The 27,118-nt window shown below is 43.2% G+C and overlaps 1 protein-coding gene across 1 annotated transcript in view; it reads right to left on the bottom strand.

The window, feature by feature from the left end:
• Nucleotides 1-23,706, bottom strand: part of LOC124121285 (nose resistant to fluoxetine protein 6-like) — a 45,634-nt gene extending 21,928 nt beyond the window's left edge. Inside the window, exons 1-12 of the mRNA XM_048389226.1 lie at nt 23,339-23,706; nt 19,531-19,677; nt 17,794-17,978; nt 16,741-16,813; nt 13,925-14,015; nt 13,225-13,454; nt 11,996-12,163; nt 10,400-10,496; nt 8,977-9,069; nt 8,288-8,450; nt 6,606-6,685; nt 5,208-5,333 (exon numbers count right to left, since the gene is read on the bottom strand). Of these exons, the coding sequence (XP_048245183.1) occupies nt 5,208-5,333; nt 6,606-6,685; nt 8,288-8,450; nt 8,977-9,069; nt 10,400-10,496; nt 11,996-12,163; nt 13,225-13,454; nt 13,925-14,015; nt 16,741-16,813; nt 17,794-17,978; nt 19,531-19,677; nt 23,339-23,543 (1,658 nt within the window). The 5' untranslated portion in view covers nt 23,544-23,706. The remainder of the gene's footprint in view (nt 1-5,207; nt 5,334-6,605; nt 6,686-8,287; nt 8,451-8,976; nt 9,070-10,399; nt 10,497-11,995; nt 12,164-13,224; nt 13,455-13,924; nt 14,016-16,740; nt 16,814-17,793; nt 17,979-19,530; nt 19,678-23,338) is intronic.
• Between the last annotated feature and the right edge of the window lie 3,412 nt (nt 23,707-27,118).

Below are 27,118 nucleotides of genomic sequence, written 5' to 3'. Positions count from 1 at the left end.
ACATCCTGCTGGCATCACAACATGGAGACAGGGGACTACACACTGGACACACATCCTACTGGCTTCATAACATGGAGACAGGGGACTACACACTGGACACACATCCTACTGGCATCACAACATGGAGACAGGGGACTACACACTGGACACACATCCTACTGGCTTCATAACATGGAGACAGGGGACTACACACTAGACACACATCCTGCTGGCATCACAACATGGAGACAGGGGACTACACACTGGACACACATCCTGCTGGCATCACAACATGGAGACAGGGGACTACACACTGGACACATCCTACTGGCATCACAACATGGAGACAGGGGACTACACACTGGACACACATCCTGCTGGCATCACAACATGGAGACAGGGGACTACACACTGGACACACATCCTGCTGGCATCACAACATGGAGACAGAAGACTACACACTGGACACACATCCTGCTGGCATCACAACATGGAGACAGGGGACTACACACTGGACACACATCCTGCTGGCATCACAACATGGAGACAGGGGACTACACACTGGACACACATCCTGCTGGCATCACATCATGGCAACAGGGGACTACACACTGGACACACATCCTGCTGGCTTCACAACATGAAGACAGGGGACAACATGAAGACAGGGGACTACACACTAGACACATCCTACTGGCATCACAAACATGGAGACAGGGGACTACACACTGGACACACATCCTACTGGCATCACAACATGGAGACAGGGGACTACACACTGGACACACATCCTGCTGGCATCACAACATGGAGACAGGGGACTACACACTGGACACACATCCTGCTGGCTTCACAACATGAAGACAGGGGACAACATGAAGACAGGGGACTACACACTAGACACATCCTACTGGCATCACAAACATGGAGACAGGGGACTACACACTGGACACACATCCTGCTGGCACCACAACATGGAGACAGGGGACTACACACTGGACACACATCCTGCTGGCATCACAACATGGAGACAGGGGACTACACACTGGACACACAACCTGCTGGCATCACAACATGGAGACAGGGGACTTCACACTGGACACACATCCTGCTGGCATCACAACATGGAGACAGGGGACTACACACTGGACACAAATCCTACTGGCATCACAACATGGAGACAGGGGACTACACACTGGACACACATCCTCCTGGTATCACATCATGGAGACAGGGGACTACACACTGGACACACATCCTACTGGCATCACAACATGGAGACAGGGGACTACACACTGGACACATCCTACTGGCATCACAACATGGACACAGGGGACTACACACTGGACACACATCCTGCTGGCTTCACAACATGAAGACAGGGGACAACATGAAGACAGGGGACTACACACTGGACACATCCTACTGGCATCACAACATGGAGACAGGGGACTACACACTGGACACACATCCTGCTGGCATCACAACATGGAGACAGGGGACTACACACTGGACACATCCTGCTGGCATCACAACATGGAGACAGAAGACTACACACTGGACACACATCCTGCTGGCATCACAACATGGAGACAGGGGACTACACACTGGACACACATCCTACTGGCTTCATAACATGGAGACAGGGGACTACACACTGGACACACATCCTACTGGCATCACAACATGGAGACAGGGGACTACACACTGGACACACATCCTACTGGCTTCATAACATGGAGACAGGGGACTACACACTAGACACACATCCTGCTGGCATCACAACATGGAGACAGGGGACTACACACTGGACACACATCCTGCTGGCATCACAACATGGAGACAGGGGACTACACACTGGACACATCCTACTGGCATCACAACATGGAGACAGGGGACTACACACTGGACACACATCCTGCTGGCATCACAACATGGAGACAGGGGACTACACACTGGACACACATCCTGCTGGCATCACAACATGGAGACAGAAGACTACACACTGGACACACATCCTGCTGGCATCACAACATGGAGACAGGGGACTACACACTGGACACATCCTACTGGCATCACAACACGGAGACAGGGGACTACACACTGGACACACATCCTACTGGCATCACAACATGGAGACAGGGGACTACACACTGGACACACATCCTGCTGGCTTCACAACATGAAGACAGGGGACAACATGAAGACAGGGGACTACACACTAGACACATCCTACTGGCATCACAAACATGGAGACAGGGGACTACACACTGGACACACATCCTGCTGGCATCACAACATGGAGACAGGGGACTACACACTGGACACACATCCTGCTGGCATCACAACATGAAGACAGGGGACTACACACTAGACACATCCTGCTGGCATCACGACATGGAGACAGGGGACTACACACTGGACACACATCCTGCTGGCATCACAACATGGAGACAGGGGACTACACACTGGACACACATCCTACTGGCATCACAACATGGAGACAGGGGACTACACACTGGACACATCCTGCTGGCATCACAACATGGAGACAGAAGACTACACACTGGACACACATCCTGCTGGCATCACAACATGGAGACAGGGGACTACACACTGGACACACATCCTACTGGCTTCATAACATGGAGACAGGGGACTACACACTAGACACACATCCTGCTGGCATCACAACATGGAGACAGGGGACTACACACTGGACACACATCCTGCTGGCATCACAACATGGAGACAGGGGACTACACACTGGACACATCCTACTGGCATCACAACATGGAGACAGGGGACTACACACTGGACACACATCCTGCTGGCATCACAACATGGAGACAGGGGACTACACACTGGACACACATCCTGCTGGCATCACAACATGGAGACAGAAGACTACACACTGGACACACATCCTGCTGGCATCACAACATGGAGACAGGGGACTACACACTGGACACATCCTACTGGCATCACAACATGGAGACAGGGGACTACACACTGGACACACATCCTACTGGCATCACAACATGGAGACAGGGGACTACACACTGGACACACATCCTACTGGCATCACAACATGGAGACAGGGGACTACACACTGGACACACATCCTGCTGGCTTCACAACATGAAGACAGGGGACTACACACTGGACACACATCCTGCTGGCATCACAACATGGAGACAGGGGACTACACACTGGACACACATCCTGCTGGCATCACAACATGGAGACAGGGGACTACACACTGGACACACATCCTGCTGGCATCACAACATGGAGACAGGGGACTACACACTGGACACACATCCTACTGGCATCACAACATGGAGACAGGGGACTACACACTGGACACACATCCTGCTGGCATCACAACATGGAGACAGGGGACTACACACTGGACACACATCCTGCTGGCATCACAACATTAAGACAGGGGACTACACACTGGACACACATCCTGCTGGCATCACAACATGGAGACAGGGGACTACACACTGGACACATCCTGCTGGCATCACAACATGGAGACAGAAGACTACACACTGGACACACATCCTGCTGGCATCACAACATGGAGACAGGGGACTACACACTGGACACACATCCTACTGGCTTCATAACATGGAGACAGGGGACTACACACTGGACACACATCCTACTGGCATCACAACATGGAGACAGGGGACTACACACTGGACACACATCCTACTGGCTTCATAACATGGAGACAGGGGACTACACACTGGACACACATCCTGCTGGCATCACAACATGGAGACAGGGGACTACACACTGGACACACATCCTGCTGGCATCACAACATGGAGACAGGGGACTACACACTGGACACATCCTACTGGCATCACAACATGGAGACAGGGGACTACACACTGGACACACATCCTGCTGGCATCACAACATGGAGACAGGGGACTACACACTGGACACACATCCTGCTGGCATCACAACATGGAGACAGAAGACTACACACTGGACACACATCCTGCTGGCATCACAACATGGAGACAGGGGACTACACACTGGACACATCCTACTGGCATCACAACATGGAGACAGGGGACTACACACTGGACACACATCCTACTGGCATCACAACATGGAGACAGGGGACTACACACTGGACACACATCCTACTGGCATCACAACATGGAGACAGGGGACTACACACTGGACACACATCCTGCTGGCTTCACAACAAGAAGACAGGGGACTACACACTGGACACACATCCTGCTGGCATCACAACATGGAGACAGGGGACTACACACTGGACACACATCCTGCTGGCATCACAACATGGAGACAGGGGACTACACACTTGACACACATCCTGCTGGCATCACAACATGAAGACAGGGGACTACACACTGGACACACATCCTACTGGCATCACAACATGGAGACAGGGGACTTCACACTGGACACACATCCTGCTGGCATCACAACATGGAGACAGGGGACTACACACTGGACACACATCCTGCTGGCATCACAACATGGAGACAGGGGACTACACACTGGACACACATCCTACTGGCATCACAACATGGAGACAGGGGACTACAAACTGGACACACATCCTGCTGGCATCACAACATGGAGACAGGGGACTACACACTGGACACACATCCTGCTGGCATCACATCATGGAGACAGGGGACTACACACTAGACACACATCCTGCTGGCATCACAACATGGAGACAGGGGACTACACACTGGACACATCCTGCTGGCATCACAACATGGAGACAGAAGACTACACACTGGACACACATCCTGCTGGTATCACAACATGGAGACAGGGGACCACACACTGGACACACATCCTGCTGGCATCACAACATGGAGACAGGGGACTACACACTGGACACACATCCTGCTGGCATCACAACATGGAGACAGGGGACTACACACTGGACACACATCCTGCTGGCATCACAACATGGAAACAGGGGACTACACACTGGACACACATCCTGCTGGCATCACAACATGGAGACAGGGGACTACACACTGGACACACATCCTGCTGGCATCACAACATGGAGACAGGGGACTACACACTGGACACACATCCTGCTGGCATCACAACATGGAGACAGGGGACAACACACTGGACACACATCCTACTGGTTTGTCATCAGCCAAGGATCGCCATGGTTTCAATGACGGCTGTTTTCTACTTGCCCTGGGTTTCCCCCCAGGAGGTCGCTGATGCTGGCGGGGAGGGAGTAGTAGCTTGTCACCACCCCCGTCGTGATGAAAGTGGCGAGGAGGAACACGCCGGCTGCTGCAGCACCAAGCACTCTGGAGCTGCAACATCACATCACATCACATCATCAATCATTGTCTATTTGTTTGTTGTTTAACACCGCACTCAGCAATATTCCAGCTATGTGACGGTGGTCTGTAAATAATCTAGTCTGGGCCAGACAATCCAGTGATTGACATCATGAGCATCGATCCACGCAATTGGGATATGATAACATGGATCAACCAAGTCAGCGAGTCTGACCAGCCATCCTGTTAGTTGCCTCTAGCATAATCGCCTTTTGCGGTAAACATCACACTACACCACACAGGGGTAAAGACCATGGTCTTTACCTATAGTCTTTACCCATACTCTTTACCCATGGTCTTTACTCACGATCTTTACCCATGGTCTTTACCTGTGGTCTTTACCAATGGTCTTTACCCACGATTTTTACCCATGGTCTTTACCTGTGGTCTTTACCAATGGTCTTTACCCACGATCTTTACCCATTGTCTTTACCCATGGCCTTTACCCATAGTCTTTACCCACGGTCTTTACCCATGATCTTGACCCACAATCTTTACCCATGGTCTTTAACCACGATCTTTACCCATGGTCTGTACCCATGATCTTTATCCATGGTCTTTACCCACAGTCTTTACCCATGGTCTATACCCACAATCTTTACCCTCGGTCTTTACCCACGATCTCTACCCACGATTTTTATCCATGGTCTTAACCCATAGTCTTTCCCCACGATCTTTACCCATGGTCGTTACCTGTGGTCTTTACCTGTGGTCTTTACCCACGATCTTTACCCATGATCTTTACCTGTGGTCTTTACCTGTGGTCTTTACCAATGGTCTTTACCCACGATCTTTACCCATGATCTTTATCCATGGTGTTTACCCATTTTTTTTGTCTTTACCCACGATCTTTACCCACAGTGTTTACCCATGGTCTTTACCCATGGTCTTTACCCCTGATCTTTACCAATGATCTTTACCCACAGTCTTTACCCACAGTGTTTATCCATTGTCTTTACCCATGGTCTTTACCAATGGTCTTTACCCATGGTCTTTACCCATGATCTTTACCAATGATCTTTACCCACAGTCTTTACCAATGATCTTTACCAATGATCTTTACCATGGTCTTTACCCATGGTCTTTACCCATGGCCAGGAGACAGACATCTCTCAGAAATGCAGTGCCGCATCAATAAGACTTGGTAATTCCGTATAACTCTTGCATGTTACAGACTCAGCAAAAGACCGAAAGACTGGTTCGGTCTGTTAGAAAACCTTTCAACAGCCAGATGATTTTACTCACAAATATAAGGGCACAAATATCAGAGGACTGAGAATGTAGAACTGCATGTCGTTTGCAAGGTACCACGCCCATCCCATACACTGAAAATAGGAGACAATGTTTTTTATAACCTGTTTTTTCTGGGTGTATCCAACAAAATATTTATTTACAGAACACCATCAAACAATCAATTTATCTTCTCTTCTATGACACAAAAAGTGATGTCTGGTTATTTTCATTTTCATTTTTTTTCCACCACCTTTGAAAGAAATTGGGCATATTTCTGAAGAAACTACTCATTGTAAACAGTCAGGTGGTCAGACAGATGGACAGACAATGAACAGATGGATTGACAGACAATAAACAGACAGATGGACAATGAACAGTCAGATGGACAATGAACAGTCAAATCGACAAACAGATGGACAGACGACAGACAATGAACAGATGGATTGACAGACAATGAACAGACAGATGGACAATGAACAGTCAGATCGACAAACAGATGGACAGACGACAGACAATGAACAGACAGATGGACAATGAACAATCAGATGGACAAACAGATGGACAGACGACAGACAATGGATAGACAGGTGGACAATGAACAATCAGGTGGACAGACAGATGGAGAGGCAATGAACAGACAGGTGGACAGACAATGAACAGACAGGTGGACAATGAACAGTCAGGTGGAGAGACAATGTACAGACAGATGGACTGACAGATGGAGAGACAATGAACAGACAGGTGGACAGACAGATGGACAATGAACATGCAGGTGGACAATGAACAGTCAGGTGGACAGACAGATGGACAGACAATGAACACACATGTGGACAGACAATGTACAGACAGATGGACTGACAGATGGAGAGACAATGAACATGCAGGTGGACAATGAACAGTCAGGTGGAGAGACAATGAACAGACAGGTGGACAGACAGATGGACAGACAATGAACACACATGTGGACAGACAATGTACAGACAGATGGACTGACAGATGGAGAGACAATGAACATGCAGGTGGACAATGAACAGTCAGGTGGACAGACAGATGGACAGACAATGAAAAGGGAGATGGAGAGACAATGAAAACACATGTGGACAGACAATGGACAGACAGATGAAGAGACAATGAACAGTCAGGTGGACAGACAAAGAATGGACAGGTGGACAATGAACAGTCAGACAGATGGACAGACAATGAATGAACAGGTGGACAGACAGATGGACAGACAATGAATGAACAGGTGGACAGACAATGAACAGACAAGTGGACAGACAATGGATAGACAGGTGGACAATGAACAGTCAGGTTGACCGACAATGGATAGACAGATGGACAGAAATGAACAGACAGATTGGATAGACAGGTGGACAATGAACACTCAGGTGGACAGTGGCCAGATAGATGGACAATGGACAGACCGATTGTCCATGGACAGGCAGATTGACTGACAGATGACAATGGACAGATGACAACGGACAACCATTGTCACAGCAAACTTAGACCTCAGTGCAGCTGAACTGAATGAAGATCAAACACATTAATAAATATCTACATCATTTGTGGATCTTGTCAAAGTCTTGTAAAAATACTACAGAATTCATTTGAGCAAAAAGATAAAAGAAACGCTTTTAAATATATAAAATCAAATGCTACTTTCCTGTTTTTGATGCTTGACATGGGAAGCTCACCTGATTGTCGGCTCTGATAATGTTCTGCAGGTAAAGCATGTTCACCCAGAAGTTGCTCCGGCATACATGGTTGGGATTCGTCTGGGGGAAGAACGGCCCACTCCCCCAGTACTTGAACAGCACAACATACACCATCATGAACAGCATGTAGGGCGGAGTCAGCCTGAAACAGTGGGACACATACCGTGATTTATACACTTTCATGTTTCCACAGGTTTAAATATTTTTGCGTATCAATTTTAATTATCAGTTTTAAGTTTTTCAAGCATTTAATCAAATTTCGTGACACATTTTGATTTCAGTTCATGACAAAGTGGGGGCGGTCGGGTACCTTAGTGGTTGTAGCGTTAGCTCATCACGATGAAGGTCGGGTTAGAGTCCCGATATGGGTACAATGTGTGAAGCCCGTTTCTGTTGTCCCCTGCCATGACATTGCTGGATTATTGCTAAAAGCGGCGTGCAATCAAACTCCCTCACTCACTCATGACTGAGTGATATAAGCGTGTCTCACATGCCTATTAGTTTATGTTAGTTCATTGTCAAACAAACGAAGGCAAAGATTCCAATGCTGTTAGAAACTTAAATTGTGTCTGGTCTGTTTCAGATATAAATAAAATTATGAAGATCCGCAAAATGTCTCCAAGCCACCCCTAAAAAACCCCAGAAAGAACAGAAGATGACAGCCTCACCTCCAGTATCTGTGGAAGTAGAACATGAACCAGTTGATACGACCTTCACCTTTCTGCAGCTCCTTCAGTGCTAGGTACGCCACTAGCAGCCCACTGAAACACAGCAGGGTTCCGTGCATTGCGGTCATGTGGCTTTTGTGGATGTGGATTTTTATTATGGCTGCCATAGCCACCATATTGAATATTGCATTTGAACTTTCAGTCAGGTGAGCTAAACTTTCAGTTCATACCCAATTTTAAGTTGGGAGGTCGCCTGGTCATTGGGGTCACTAGGGTCACTAGGGTCACTGGGGTCACTGGGGTCACTGGGACTGGGTCAGGGTCACTGGGTCTGGGTCATTAGGGTCTTGGTCAGGGTCACTAGGTCTGGGTCACTGGGGTCACTGGGTCTGGGTCACTAGGTCTGGGTCACTGGGTCTGGGTCAGGGTCACTAGGTCTGGGTCACTGGGGTCACTGGGTCTGGGTCACAAGGTCTGGGTCACTGGGTCTGGGTCACTAGGGTCACTGGGTCTGGGTCAGTAGGGTCTGGGTCAGGGTCACTAGGGTCACTGGGTCATCAGGGTCACTGGGTCTGGGTCAGGGTCACTACGGTCACTGGGGTCACCGTGATCACTGGGTATAGTGTTGGTAGCCACAACAATCCTACTTGGAATGGAAGTCAAGAACATGAACAAGTGTGTCTATCAGGGTGCTGACTCAGGAACTATATCAGATCCCTACAGCAATTAATGATATCGCTTACCAGATCTTGGGACATCACCAAATTGTGAACCTGAGTCAGCCTTAAAACAATGGTCAAATGTCTGTTTATCTTTTTCTAATTTCATTTTCTTCATGTCAGTGAGTTTGTTAACCATCAAAGGCCTTCAACAGCAAAACATAAGTGAATGGGTTGAACTCTGTCGTATATATTATTTATTCTACTTTTGGTTTTTATATGGTACTGATCAGAATCCAAAAAGCAGTTAGGCCTTTTTTGCGTTGGTTTATGGATTAAACAAAAAATTCAGATTGGTGGGAGGAAAAAATAAAAATACATTCTGACATGACAAAGAAAGGCAGGTGGATTATGACGGAGTTACTCCCCCTTACCGTCACCACTGCATTGTCATGTAGATAAAGTGTTAAAGTGTTTCCTTCTTGGGTCTGGATGACAGTGTCATCTCTGTATTGCAAGATTCCAGAAATATAGATTTTTAGTTTAATATAAAGTTTTTCTAGACTGTAGGGATAAGAATATTTTTTCAGTTGCTTGCCATTTCTTTACTTTTACGACAAGCAAATTTCTACATTTTAAACAAATAAAAGTTTCACTAACATTTTAAGTTCACAATAAAATTTCTACGAAAGTGATATGGAGTCGTTATTCTCGTGGATGCAATGTAGCCAGTATGTGGGTCAAGTTGGACTGAAGATACAAACCTCAGAAGGAAAAACGTGTCCACGGAGAAGGTGGCGTTATCGATGGCATCGAATGTCCAGCGACTCACCAGGTTGGGTAACTCTGTTACAACATTTCCTGGAATAAACAAAATGAAAGCATGAACTTTATCAATCACATCTTCATGTTCATCATCAAGTCACAATGGGATACTGTCTTCCTCATCACTTGAAATAGAATCACGAATATCGCGTTGGATACAAAGCTTAAAAAGAAAGTTTCGATACATAGATAGCTGAGTGTGGTAATACTTATTAAGTGATAACAAGCCTCTCCAGCTATAAGGAATAGCCTGTGAAGTAATGACAAACACTGCAAGTGCGCTTTTCAAGAAATATCACTTTACTGGCGATAAACATCATGACTAAGTTTCGACCAAGTGGTTACAAGACCCGTGAAGATTCCAGGGTAGAATAGGTCTTCAGCAACCCTTGCTTGCCGTAAAAGGCGACTATGCTTGCCGTAAAAGGCGACTATGCTTGTCGCAAAAGGCAACTAACGGGATCCGGTGGTCAGGCTCGCTGACTTGGTTGATGCATGTCATCGATCCCAATTGCGTGGATCAATGTTCATGGTGTCAATCACTGGATTGTCTCTGGTCCAGACTTGATTATTTAATCTAAGCATGTTTTGTTTATTTAAAGTATTAATTGTTTTTTGTTAAGCATGTTTATCTCTGCAGACGTTGTAATATGCAGCTACTTGCCGACTCGTCTCGCATCAAAACACGGGCTGTGTCCTCCCGGGCAGAGGACCACAGAGTACTCTGATGACTGTGTTGGATTAACGAGACTGATCATTGAGTGATTTCGGTAATTCGTTGCAAATTAAGTGTTTAGAGTCGGAGTGAGAGACTGTCAGATTAGCGGATCTACTGATTTAATCAGTTCCCATCATTAGTGTCGGATAAAGCCGAGTGTGGAATTAACGAGTGTCGGATTAACGAGACTTGACTGTATGTGACCAATGTTTGGCTGACAAATGCAAACTGTTTCCTGAATTATGTTTATTTGTTTTTATTTATCTGCGCCCCCCCCTTTTCATTCAATCTCATTAAAATCAGATCTAAGTTTTCGCTACTGCTAAACAAAGATCTGAGGACATCCCATTACAGGTCACGTCAGAACAACCTTTCATGAATTTTGACCGACTAATGAAATGACTGACAAGAAATCGACATTGGCCAATCAGATGGCAGCTTTCTCGAGCTTTACAACACTAGTTTCAAACTGGCGACTACGCTTCGAAACATATTTTGACGTATTCTCGATTAAAAAGTTTTAAACTGATAAGAGGAACATGCTGGAATGGCTTATAAATGGCTTGGATGAAAGGTCGTTCTGACGTGACCCGTAATGGGATGTCCTCAGATCTTTGTTTAGCGATAGCGAGAACTAAGATCTGATTTTAATGAGATTGCTTTTCATTCTAATCGTGGTCTTGAGGTAAATAATTTGTCATAATAGTGTACGTTGGCCTCATACCAAATGAAAACATATTTAATAAATGTCAACTTTGATCATGATAGTTCAAGTTTTGTGACTGTGACATTCTGTCAAAGTGTAAAGAGTACGTACTGAATGTTGTAAGCCCGAAGAAGTAGGTGTGTCCGAGGATGACCCACGACATGCTGATGAAGCGTATCCCGTGCACTGCACGCAGGCTGTCGGAGGATTGCTTTGTGCTGAGCAGCTTGCTCCCATTGGTGTAGACAGAGAAGGCCAGAAGCATCTTGCCACCAACACCTGCCACACAATATCTCACTGGTAAAACATCTTGCCACCAACACCTGCCACACAATATCTCACTGGTGTAGACAAAGAAGGCCAGAAGCATCTTGCCACCAACACCTGCCACACAATATCTCATTGGTGTAGACAGAGAAGGCCAGAAGCATCTTGCCACCAACACCTGCCACACAATATCTCACTGGTGTAGACAGAGAAGGCCAGAAGCATCTTGCCACCAACACCTGCCACACAATATCTCACTGGTGTAGACAGAGAATGCTTAAGAAAAACATCTTGCCACCAACACACAATCCACCTGTCACCAACCAATCACAAAACACCATCCACCAGTGACAGCCAATCAGAAATCACTATCTGCCATCACCAACCAATCACAAAACACCATCCACCATCGACAGCCAATCAGAAATTACTATCCGCCATCACCAACCAATCACAAAACACCATCTGACATGACCAACCAATCACAAAACACCATCCACCATGACTAACTAATCACAAAACACCATCACCAACCAATCACAAGACACCATCCACCATCGACAGCAAAACCAGAAATCACTATCTGCCATCACCAACCAATCACAAAACACCATCCACCAACCAATCACAAAACACCTTCCACCAACCAATCACAAAACACCTTCCACCATCAAAAATAATCACAAAACACCATCTACCTATCACCAACCAATCACAAAACACCATCTTCCCATCACCAACCAATCACATTACACCATCCACCATCACCAACCAATCACAAAAAACCATCCACCATCACCAACTAATCATAAAAACACCATCCACCATCACCAACCAATCACAAAACACCATCCACCATCACCAACCAGTCACAAAAAACCATCTACCCATCACCAACCAATCACAAATCACCATCCACCATCACCAACCAATCACAAAACACCATCCACCATCACCAACCAATCACAAAAAACCATCTACCCATCACCAACTAATCATAAAACACCATCCACCATCACCAACCAATCACAAATCACCATCTACCCATCACCAACTAATCACAAAACACGCACCTGGACTGTAGGCCTCCTCTACCTGCCTGTTGAGGAGTTCACTGAGCAGCGGAGCCTGCTCCCCTGATGACAAGCTGTCGTCCGACCGTCCCATGAGATCAGAGCCGTATTTACTGTTACTCGACACAGGGACCTCCAGTTTCTCAGCTTCCCACTTGGGCATCTGGATGAAGACAATGTCGAACACTGTTCCAGCCAACAGGAGGAGAGCAAAAACACTCAGCACAACTCTGTAAAACACAGATTAAAAAAAAATCATTCTAAGAGATCCTTTTGTATCTTTTATCTGTTACCATGGTTACAGGGACATACTTACATGACAACAGAGGCTGCAGAGTCGATGGGTAACTCTCTCTCCTGGCAGATGACGGAGCTTACTGTCAAGTTACCATGGTTACAGGGACATACTTACATGACAACTGAGGCTGCAGAGTCGATGGGCACCTCTCTCTCCTGGCAGAAGGCGGAGCTTACTGTCAAGTTACCATGGTTACAGGGACATACTTACATGACAACTGAGGCTGCAGAGTCGATGGGTAACTCTCTCTCCTGGCAGATGACGGAGCTTACTGTCAAGTTACCATGGTTACAGGGACATACTTACATGACAACTGAGGCTGCAGAGTCGATGGGCAACTCTCTCTCCTGGCAGATGACGGAGCTTACTGTCAAGTTACCATGGTTACAGGGACATACTTACATGACAACTGAGGCTGCAGAGTCGATGGGCACCTCTCTTTCCTGGCAGATGACGGAGCTTACTGTCAAGTTTGGGGTTATTTCTGTTAGGACTGAAACATTTACAAACATTTATCAAACATTTATGACATCTATTAAATGTAAGTGACTTTTCAAAGCAAGAAAAACATAGTATAAACCTTTTTGGCGGACAACATACTGCTGTTTTGTAAGGGATGTAACCATCTCAATCTCCTTTGTAAGTGACGTAACCATCTCAATCTCCTTTGTAAGGGATGCAACCATCTCAATCTCCTTTGTAAGGGATGTAACCATCTCAATTTCCTTTGTAAGGGATGCAACCATCTCAATCTCCTTTGTAAGGGATGCAACCATCTCAATCTCCTTTGTAAGGGATGCAACCATCTCAATCTCCTTTGTAAGGGATGCAACCATCTCAATCTCCTTTGTAAGTGATGTAACGATCTCAATCTGATTTGTAAGGGATGTAACCATCTCAATCTCCTTTGTAAGTGACGTAACCATCTCAATCTCCTTTGTAAGTGATGTAACCATCTCAATCTCCTTTGTAAGGGATGCAACCATCTCAATCTCCTTTGTAAGTGATGTAACCATCTCAATCTCCTTTGTTAGGGATGTAAACATCTCAATCTCCTGTGTAAGGGATGTTACCATCTCAATCTCCTTTGTCTGGACTTTCCACAGGTAATCTCACCCACAAGTGCAAGCTGATATGAAGGCGAGTTTTAGAAGCATATCTTTTGTACGTATGTTTGTTTGTTGTTTGACTCAGCTATATGACACCGATCTGTAAATAATCAGTTCTGGACCAGACAATCCAGTGATTGACATCACGAGCACTGATCCATCCACACAACAGGAACATACGATGACATGCTTCAGCCAAGTCACTAACTGACCACCCAATCCATTATGTCGCCTCTTGTGACAAGCATTGGTTGCTGGGGACCTATCCCGAATCTCCAAGAGTTCTTTCGAATATGGTTGGAAACAAAGCAGTGGTATTTATCATGTCAACGTAGATATAGTCCACCAGCTAATCGAGAATGATAATATTATTTTTTACATTAATATTGGAGATGGGGTGTGATTCAAGTCTGATGTTCTGACATCTATAAAGCAACAGAATCATAAACAAAGAGCAAAGTTCATATAAATATCAAGAAAATATTTGAATTCAGAAAGTTGTCAATAATGTAGCTCACAAGCTTCTCACAATGGATGCCAGATAGACATATGTTTGTTTGTTTGTTGTTTGTTTGTTTGTTAGCAATATTCCAGCTATATGACGGCCGTCTGTAAATAATCGAGTCTGGACCAGACAATCCAGTGACTGACATTATGAGCATCAATCCACACAATTGGGATACGATGACATGCATCAACCAAGTCAGCGAGCCTGACCACCCGATCCCGTTAGTCACCTCTTACGACAAGCATAGTCACCATTTACAACAAGCATAGTCGCCTCTTACGGCAAGCATGGGTTGCTGAAGACCTTTTCTACCCCTGAGCTTCACGGATCAGATAGACATATGTAATTTCCTTCAGTGAGAGGTTGATGTGTACAGCAGTCAACATAAACAATCATAGAAAATTTCTTATTGATGATTTGTCTGACTGCACTTATGCACTTAGCTTCAAATTGTTTCTAACACTTTCTCATCTATTCTACGGCTGTGTCTTTGCGTAGTAATGCCAGCTGGTTGTTGTTTACAAAGCCTAATGTTGGTAAGTGTCATAAAAATTATTGACACATTGAACAGTATTATAGAGGCGGCTAAACATGTAATTCTGACATGAAGATTGTGTTAATAGGGCAAACCAAATTTACATTATGTTTGGTCTATCATCGTGAAATGCTTGGAGTTGAGGTGTAGTTAATTTCATCAGACATTGATACGTTGTAAGAATGCATAAAAATTTGGGTACGATCTGTCTTTAACAACTAGAAAATGTTTGTAAATATGTACATGGTTAATGAGAAAAATGTTTGCAAATATGTACATAGTTTACAACTAGATGTATAGTCAGTATAAACAAGATATATACTCTGTATCAACAAGATGTTTAGTCAGTATAAACAAGATATATACTCTGTATCAACTAGATGTATAGGCAGTATAAACAATATATATACTCAGTATCAACTTAGTATCAAACTGCCCTTTGTCAAAGGGAAGCTACTCTAAACCTAGTCTACGAGATGTCACGGCCACGGTCGGACGTTGTTGACAGTTGGTCTGTCCTGTCATAAGGTTAAGAAGTGTAGTCAGATGTACACACAGCGACAAAACGAAACAAGGTAACAATTCAAACATATTTCGGCCAAATCCAACTATTTTAATTTGTGGAAAAGCTTTCAAGCCGCAGATACAAGCACAGATATGGCTACTGATCCCGCTTGGCTAGGCCTAGTGCCCAGCAAAATTGTGTTCTCCAAAGTTGCCAAAACTTATAAAATGCCTTCGCTACGTCACAGTTAGACACTGATTTTCAGTATATTAGACTGTTCCTTTGATAATGATAGCAATTATCCCTGTAGTTTATCCAGATTCTCGATGGTTAATTCTGACTCGATCGCCGAATGACGAGGGTGACGCCATGTTTGTTTATAAACAGTGAAAATAGTCCCTACTTGACCTTTGAAATTTGCATCTCTATCCGCATATGACCCCAACGGATATCGTTTTTATCCGTTGGCTTTATCCTGCTGAGAAACCTACCCATTATATGATAAATACTCTGTATCAACAAAGTATATACTTTGTATCAAGACATGAGGGTACAACCAACCTCCATTGAGAATCATCATCACGTCTCGGTTACTGCAGGAGTCAGGGAAACACGTTCCAAGCTGCACAAACAACTGAAAACACAAGCAGTGATCATGTCACACTTTCACATGTCATCACTAACAGACTTGTCGCTGTCCTTTATGTTGACTAGGTCAAAATAAACAAAAACTGCAGCCAAATATGTGTCTGGGGTGATAGCTCCTGTTGAGCAAGAGGATGGTATGCACCGACTCACCGGTGGAGCTAGAGGATGGTATGCACTGACTCACCGGTGGAGCTAGAGGATGGTATGCACCGACTCACCGGTGGAGCTAGAGGATGGTATGCACTGACACACCGGTGGAGCTAGAGGATGGTATGCACCAACTCACCTGGGGAGCTAGAGGATGATATGCACTGACTTTCCAGTGGAGCTAGAGGATGGTATGCACCAACTCACCTGGGGAGCTAGAGGATGGTATGCACCGACTCACCGGTGGAGCTAGAGGATGGTATGCACTGACACACCGGTGGAGCTAGAGGATGGTATGCACCAACTCCCCTGGGGAGCTAGAGGATGGTATGCACTGACTTTCCAGTGGAGCTAGAGGATGGTATGCACCAACTCACCTGGGGAGCTAGAGGATGGTATGCACCGACTTACCGGTGGAGATAGAGGATGGTATGCACTGACTCACCGGTGGAGCTAGAGGATGGTATGCACCGACTCACCGGTGGAGCTAGAGGATGGTATCCACTGACTTACCGGTGGAGCTAGAGGATGGTATCCACCGACTCACCAGTGGAGCTAGAGGATGGTATCCATCGACTCACCCGTAGAGCTAGAGGATGGTATGCACCGACTCACCGGTGGAGCTAGAGGATGGTATGCACTGACTCACCGGTGGAGCTAGAGGATGGTATGCACTGACTCACCGGTGGAGCTAGAGGATGATATGCACCAACTCACCTGTGGAGCTAGAGGATGATATGCACCAACTCACCTGTGGAGCTAGAGGATGATATGCACCAACTCACCTGTAGAGCTAGAGGACGGTATGCACCAACTCACCTGTGGAGCTACAGAATGGGATGCCAGGCAGTACTGACTCCGGAATGGCTGTGTGACCACCGTCGTGTTGTCCGCCAGCACCTCCTCCACCGCGACGTTGGTGCCGATGCACTCATCATATGACCCGAGCCAGTGTAGTTGGTACTGCATCAAACCACTGCCGGGCTTCCCAAATGAGTCCAGGACTTGAAACAAACAAACAAACAAACCAGATATGAGGCCTCACAAACCAGAGACTTGTGTTTCCCTCAATTACCTACTCATGTCGCAAGTTTTACACATGCGAGGCTCTAGAAAAATGAAGAAAACTGAAAAAATAACACTAGCGTCCTATGAGTTACTACCAGTAACTCAAGGATTCAAAATGTTTGTTTTTTCTGATTTGTGGGTTTATTGAGTATTAGAACCAATCACAATAACTGTTGGGTTTCAAAGGTAAAGGTTTGCGGCAGTGGACACTCAACAATAACTGCAAATCTTAAAACACATTATGTTAATCACCAATGTACATTGTACAATACATAGTAATCACTTTCTGAAGTACTCTCGATGTCTAAGTGACATGACATCACTCTGGAATGTTATGACATGACATGACATCACTCGGGAATGTTATGACACGACATCACTCTGGAATGTTATGACATGACATCTATAACATCACTCGGGAATGTTATGACATGACATCTATGATATCACTCGGGAATGTTATGACATGACATCTATGACATCACTCGGGAATGTTATGATGACATGACATCGATCGGGAATGTTATGACACGACATCACACTGAAATGCTATGACACGATATCACTCGGGAATGTTATGACATGACATCTATGACATCACTCGTGAATGTTATGACATGACATGACATCGATCGGGAATGTTATGACACGACATCACTCGGGAATGTTATGACATGACATCAGACTGAAATGCTATGACACGATATCACTCGGGAATGTTATGACATGACATCTATGACATCGATCGGGAATGTTATGACATCTATGACATCACTCGGGAATATTATGACACAATATCACTCGGGAATGTTATGACATGATATCACTCGGGAATTTCATGACATCATGATGCAATGGACGACACCTCATGCTTTTATATATTAGTAACTGTTCAAAATAAATATAATTTTTGTTTTGAAAATTATGAAAAGAGAATAAGTGATCACGTGGTCATTGCACATGTATAGTTGCATGCCAAAATATTCATTAGTTTGAGAGCTATGCCCCAGAAATCAAGACTAATGTTGTTTCAAAACATGGTTACAAAATTAAATTTTAAAATTGCAGAACGCACCAGTTTAAGCTCATGAACAATGCATATGCCAAGTTTCATTGAAAAATGTTGAAAGGTTTCCAAGTTATGGCCAGGAAACAAAGCCTACCCTCATTTGAGACTAAGTCGAAATGGTTTCCATGGATACAAAAGAAAAGAAAAATTAGAAATATTTCAAAATAGCACACACAGGCACAAGTTAAGCCAAAAAAGCAATGTATATCCAAAGTTTCCTTGAAACGAACCCTACCCTCGTTTGAGACAAAGTCGAAAATATTTCCATCGAAACATAAGAAAAGAAAACTTAGAGAAAATTGCAAAATAGCAAAAAGCACCAGTTTAGACAAAGTCAAAATTGTTTCCATGGAATTACCTTTATGAGCACCCTTGAAAAAGTGCACTAGAAAAACCTAGATATCTATCCCTGAACTCACACTGAAGAGCCCACTTGTCCCTGTCTATCAATCCCTCCACCAGAAGCGCCGTGTCGTTTGAACATTGAGGAGTGACCCCCACTGCGATCTCCGCGGACTTCTCCAGATAGCTAGCACCTGCCGCAACCACATCTTTCCATTTTATCCCTGGAACATCAACAATTTATATTCCCAACCATACAGCTGATATCGGTTATAGAGCCACATTTTATATACAAAAACATCTGGAACTCCAAAGCAAGTCTACAATACTTTGGCAAGTCTAGTTTTCAGATTTTGAAAATGAAGACATTCTGTTACCTGGGACATTGTATTGAGACCAGATTTTTGTTACAGCTACAGCTTCAAACCCAGATATTTTATTTCACTATGAACCAAAATAGTTCTTTCTAAACTACACACAGCAACAATGTATTTTTTTACTCTCACAATATGAAGCATAACTATTTTTGTGAATGGAATTATTTCACGTGGAAAAACAATGTCTGAAGCAGGGCTGTGGCAGGTAGAAAAATATGGACTTGAGTATCCATTTGTCACTCCCAGAATCGGAATCGGTTCCTGGTTCTTGCCGACTTCGTGTATTACAATTCCCTTACAAACAGACCACATCTTGCTTGTATCCAATGCTTCCCAAGAAATGTATAAAAAAAATTCGTTGGCGATTTACGCGATTCTGAAATTGAATTGTTGTAAACTCTAACAGTACACGAAACATTTCGATAAAAGACATGTCGACTAGCGCATGCCGCTGAAATGTCAATATCCTAGCAAAACTAAGGGAGGCTACTCAGGCCAAATAGTTCCAACAGAAGACGTACACACACAGATAAAACATTAATTGTTTTCCAATGTCTGCGAGATAGTGAATATGAAATGTGATATAAATCACATTTTGACTTTTCATTATTTTATAAAACTACAGCATCTTCAGAACACCAAAGTACAATTCACAAGCTTCAATTAATATTTATTAAAAGATACATGACATCAAACATTTTGACTCATTTTCCGTCTTAAAACTGTTTATGTAATAATTGCAGTTTTTAGACACAATGACTGATGAATTGAAAATAGATTGTATGAGGAAAGGTTGTGAAATATTGTTTTTATTACATTACAAAACGAAAAAAAATTGAAATATTTTTGTACAATCTGCACACATGGTGATCTTCACCGAAGTAGTGAGTGAGTGAGTGAGTATGGTTTTACGCCGCTTTTAGCAGTATTCCAGCAATATCACGGCGGGGGACACCAGAAATGGGCTTCACACATTGTACCCATGTTGGGAATCGAACCCGGGTCTTCAGCATGACGAGCGACCGCTTTAACCACTAGGCTACCCGACCGCCCCCTTCACTGAAGTAAGTTGTTGTCAAACAACTGGGAGAACTTGAGACTGATTCGAACTTCCCGTGTATCTTAGCAGCATGCCCCATTAACGGCATTTTGTGTTCATTTTAGATGCATAAAGGTCAAAGTGTTAAAATATTTCTCTTTCATTTCATTGGCCTACCACAGACACATGCCCTGCTAAGGGTCCTTGTCAACAAAGTTCATCTAGAATTATCTCCCTTCCTTGAGTGCTCAAATTCTCAAGACTTGGTTCCTACCCAATATTGGCTCCTTGAGTCCCAATCACAGCCCTTGTCTCAAGGTACGGAAAAGAGCAAAAGGCAAAATGAAAAGCTCTCCTTCAATATGCATGTTTGTTTGTTTGTTGTTTAACACCGCACTCAGCAATATTTCCAGCTATATGACGGCGGTCTGTAAATAATCGCGTCTGGACCAGACAATCCAGTGATCTTATACACAGGGTTGAAGAGTTTTGATGGTTTTTTTCCCCAACACAGACATAACTGTGAGTACGTAACACCAGGGCCCACTTGCACAGAGCGATCTTAGCGCTAAGACTATCGCAAGCCAATGTTAAAGTATGGGAGTTAAGATCATCTTAGCGCTAAGATCACTTTGTGCAAGTGGGCCAATGTCAACAAATATGTACTGAAGTACGCAAACTAATAATGTAATTACACTGTCTGGTTATAAAGAGTGTTCATTGTATATCTGGATTTAAATTTGTAATCTATTTTATTAATTTTATTAATTTTATTAACTTTATTCAAAATTTCATACAATATTGATTATATTCATTTCTGTGAAATCGTGTGTGAAGTGATAGATAGATCACACAACTCACCGTTATTTACAGCAACCACGGTCAGATTACCGCAATTGATGCCTTGAAACTAACTTTAGTGGACAGAGAATGGAGATATATTTCATAAATGTCATATCATAGGTGAGTCAGTGAGTGCTTCTGGTGACAGGAAATTGCTACCATCATCATTATTACTCATCTCACCGATGTGGTGACTATAAGCTATATTTGTACGCATGTTATCATCAAAGTGTACGCAACCAGTCAGCAGTTTATGAAACTCCACTCTAAATTTGTCCACAGTTTAGATAAACCACGGGTTGAACCATCCTCGATTATCTAGTGTATTATATGGTTTGGTTCATCTCTTCCCTACTCTGGTTGTAGTCATGGATACAAGGATGAAGCTGTTATCTGGCTCAAATACTGATAAAAACAGCACACAACCACAATCACCACCTCATTTACCTTGAACTATTCACTTTAATAGCCCACCCACGTTACGCCACACTTTTCATATTTCATGGTTCACAGACTTTTATCCTAACCAATAAGCTGGAGAAATGGGGACCTATAGAATCACATTAGATAAAAAAATCAATGATGATATTAATCATGTTTATCGCTAGGAAAATAAACATTTCTTGAAAAGTGCACTTTGCAATTCTTTGTCATTACCGTAAACAGTATTCTTTATCGACAGAATGTCTTGTTTTTACTCTATACAAATAAGCACACTTACAGCTGTCTTCGTTAGTTAATCATCGGATATTTCCTAATTCTATTTAAATTGAAGAGTGAGTGAGTGAGTATGGTTTACGCTGCTTTTGACACCAAAAATGGGCTTCACACATTGTACCCATGTCGGGAATCGAACCCGGGTCTTCGGCATGACAAGCGAACGCTTTAACCACTTGTCTACCTGACCGCCCCTTTAAGTGGAGGACTACAGCTCAACATGTTTTTTATTTTATTTTTTACAGTTGGGGAAAGAGCAGAGACTAAGTACAGATTAGTTTCAGCAAGATGAGTATCCATGCACATATATACTAACAGGCCTCTCGTTCTCTGTATACGGTATTTGCAGTGGCCAGAGACAACATATTTAACATGTTAATCAATTATTTTAAAAGTTAACACTCACTGGGTTTTTTGTAATGCTGTACATAGTTTTTTTAAACACACTTCTAAAGATACTGAGTTTGAATGACATGTTTTTGAGTTTTCAGTGTAATTAAAACCTTTATTAATTTTAGGATATTAACTACAAATACAGAACTGACACTTAAAATTGATGTTACATAGTTCAACTCTTGCTATTTAGAACTGTTAAAAATTAAATAAAGTGACTCTTGACAGATTAATCACTTACAAAATCAGAAAAGAAAAGAAAATATAATGGTCAGTCACAAATTAAGTCAAACAGAGACCATATATCTATTATATGGTCTCTGGTCAAAGCAAAGACTTTTTTTTCAATACAAGAAACCTAATTCTACAAAAGAGGTTATAGCACAAAACGGGAAAATAAACAACAATTTAAAAGTAACAAAATTAAAGTGAATTCATAATATTGACGAAATTCGATCTCGAAACCCGGAAGTGAACTGTCAGGTTTTTCAGCAGGTTTTTTAACCGTTAACATACCTTCAATTTGTTCAAGCGTGTCCTCAAATTTTTTGTCTAGATCCTCATGACTTGTTCCTAAAGTATGACCATCACCAAGCACTTGATTCACGGTTTCGCTGTATGACTTTGGCTGACATGTGCCCGTTGCCAATATCGTCATACACAAACACGCTGTGAAAACTACGGAAATGTGTTGAAATTGTCCTCCCGTGAAGCGAGCCATTAGATAGGTGCAGATGTACAGGGCAATCAGCGCAAGTGTGAGTTCGACGACCGGCAGGTTAGACTGTTAATACTCTGTCATGGACATGTGATGTCAAAGTCACTATCTGGGTATTCGCTAGTGTTCACGTACGTGATAGCAACACACTGCACGACCAAACTCGGATCTGTTTGTTTACTTAACATTTCCACCAAACCGGTTTCATAATTCAAATTTCTGATTGGCTCTTTGGTTGTTGCATCCAATGAAACGAGCAGAAACGTAAACCACTGTTTGGAACCCGTTTGTCTTGCACGGGTACAAATGGTTTGGTGGAACTGACCCGGTTCAATGCTGGATTTGGTTGGTTGGTTTGTTGTTTAACGCCGCACTCAGCAATATTCCAGCTATATGACGGCGGTCTGTAAATAATCGAGTCTGGACCAGACAATCCAGTGATTGACATCATGAGCATCGATCCACACAATTGGGATCGATGACATATATCAACCAAGTCAGCGAGCCTGACCACCCGATCCCGTTAGTCGCCTTTTACGACAAGCATAGTCACCTTTTACGGCAAGCATGGGTTGCTGAAGACCTATTCTACCCAGGAATCTTCATCAATGCTGGATAGAAAATGTTGTAAGTGAATAATAACAAGAAAACATTGATGCAGAGCATCAAAGTTCCCCGCCATATGTGATGCCTCACAAACGCATAATTATGATGTTACTGAAAGGCATGATGGAGCATAATTATATTAACCACAAATAACACAACGCTGTTGTGGAAAAAAATATTATTTATTTTGAGTATTGGGCAATACAGTTGATACATTTGCATAGGGTAGGTCTATTTAAAAATAGTTTCTTGTTTAACGCCGCACTCAGCAGTATTCCAGCCATATGACGGCGGTCTGTAAATAATCCAGTCTGTACCAGATCATCCAGTGATTGACACCAAGAGCATCGAACTACGCAATTGGAATATGATGTTATGCATCGACCAAATCGGCGAGCCTGACTACCCAATCCCGTTCGTCGCCTCTTAAATTACGGCAAGCATAGGTTGCTGAAGACCTATTCTAACCTGGGTCTTTATTTAAAAAGTAGATCGAAGGAAATGGAAGCAATTTCTGGCACAAATATAAACATGTGGAAATAGTATCAAAACTGCCAACAACATTGGCAGATGCACATACTCAAATAATAGATCACATTCTTTTTATACTTGGCATTTGGTTATAATAATGTAAATGAAAATACTAAGGGCTCCATATGGCAAAAACGTTATACTAGATAAGGTCTTTTTGTCACAACCACAGATGCACATACTCAAAATATTATCACGTAGTTGGAGAACATTTCAATACCGGGGCTAATCAATAACGGAGATTCCTCGTCTCTTGTTTTACGTTTTTTGGTCAGTTTCTTTTTTGTATTTCTTTCTTTCAAAGAATAGCAATTGTGATCATGATGAGTTGAGTTAATTTTGTTTCTTTCTATGTACTGTTTTTTTTTATCCAGTGTCAGTAACTGTTGTGGATTGTGGTTTACTTGTAACAATGACTGGTTTGAGTTCATATGATGATGATTGATTGGTTTGTCGTTTAACGACGCACTAAGCAATATCCCAGCTATATGACGGCGTTCTGTAAATAATCGAGTCTGGACCAGACAATCCAGTGCCTAATATCATGATCATCGATCCACGCAATTGGGATCGATGCCATGCATCAACCAAAGCCTGACCATCCGATCCCGTTTGTCGCCTCTTACGACAAGCATAGTCGCCTGATATACTGTTAAGATGTAACATAACAATTCATCCATACTACTAAACAGAAGTAAAACCGCTTGTCCATTCGGATCAATCTGACCCAAACCATTCCGCTGATGAGAGTCAAATAATGCATACGAATCAAAATCCGTAAAAATTGCAATAGAGACATCATTAAAAGTTAGCAAAAGTGACGGGGATATCAATATTGCTTGTTGAAAAGATTCTATGAAATTTGTTTTCCCTGCTTCAATGTTTGGAGCACCTGTGACGGAGCCATAAAACTGATCTGTTATGTAGACAATATCGCTTGAGGCAGTGGCTGCTGGGAGCTGATTATGACCTAAATACCCCTCATATGTGACTGTAGAGAGCTGTGCCTTCATCCAACAGATTATCGAGCTCAGTGGAACACGGTACAGACGCAAATAGATTTGAGCCATGGGACACAAAATATATGAGTGACCAGAGCTACCGCTGTACATTGAATTCCACTAAACGGTTGAAAAATACTACAGCCTTGATGCAAATTCGCCGACACACTGGCTATGTGCGGTGCACTGATAAAAACACGGGGGACTGGGTTAATTCAAAATACGGAATATAACTATTCCAAATATTTCCAGGGAACATGAGCATCCAAACAATCAAAAGTGTGGTATGTAGAATGTGGAATTCAGCCATATTACATTTAAATTGAGATGTCGTGGTTGTTCATGAATAAGCATATTCAGAACATAATTTGTATTATGCTGTTATTTACGATCTCCGGAGCGCAGTTCTTCTTTTGTATACACCATGAAAATCAGAAAATTAGTCCTTGAGGAAAAAAGGACATCGGATTACACATGAATGGTTTAATAATGTCAGCTAATGACCAGAAACGGTCAGATGCATCAATTAACTACATAAAGACGATTTTGAAGTATCTCTTATTGCTGGAAAAGAATAGCATCAACATTCCACGCGCATGATTTGTGTTTTGTTTCCGTAAATGCGTGGCTTGAAATTTTAAATAAACCAACATGTCGACATACATGCTACAAAATTAACGTTTCCCGTATACGTTAGAGAGAGAACAAAATTGATAAGCAGTTAATGTGTAAAATGTGATTCACTTAGGCATTTTATAAAATGCTAAAATATTTCAGTCTTTTACAAACTGACTAAAAATTCTGTCAGTGAAATACTGGGTAATAAAATATATTTCTTGTTTCATATTACTTGGAACTCTTCCGTCCACATCCTTGTTAAGGTGACCGTCAGATGTAGACAATGACAGGTATATTGAAGCTTGGACGCTATATATTCTATTTTTTAGCTCTTTATACACTCCTTTGTGAACATTTTATCACGGCGGGGGGCACCAGGAATGGACATCAGACATTGTACCCACGTGGGCATGAAAAAATGACACAGTTCTATGTTTTTCAAACATAAAAGATAAAAACTTGAACGTGTGGATGACCAGTCCCAAGAGTGTTTCTGATTATAGCTTTTAAACTATTCACTGAAAAACGAAAGGGTATAACAATTATTAGTTGATAATAAAAAAAATGTCCGAGGGCACGAGGCTGTCGGTTTTCTGGCAGACAATGGAAGACGTGCACCAGGGGCAAAGTTTAAGGTCGACAGCAACCAGATTGATTGTTTCAGTTGACTAATGGTCGAAAGGTCACGTGGTTATTCACGTAGGAAAAAAACCAGTTGGGTAACAATGGCATGCATCAACCAAGTCAGCGAGCCTGACCACCCTGACCACCCGATCCCGTTTGTCACCTCTTGCGACCGACATGAGTTGCTGAATACCAGTT

This window comes from Haliotis rufescens, unplaced genomic scaffold, assembly GCF_023055435.1.
Source record: "Haliotis rufescens isolate VD_foot unplaced genomic scaffold, xgHalRufe1.0.p SCAF_8, whole genome shotgun sequence".
NCBI classification, from domain to species: Eukaryota; Metazoa; Mollusca; class Gastropoda; order Lepetellida; family Haliotidae; genus Haliotis; species Haliotis rufescens.
Note: the sequence above shows the minus strand (reverse complement) of the source record. Positions and strands in the feature narration are given on the sequence as shown.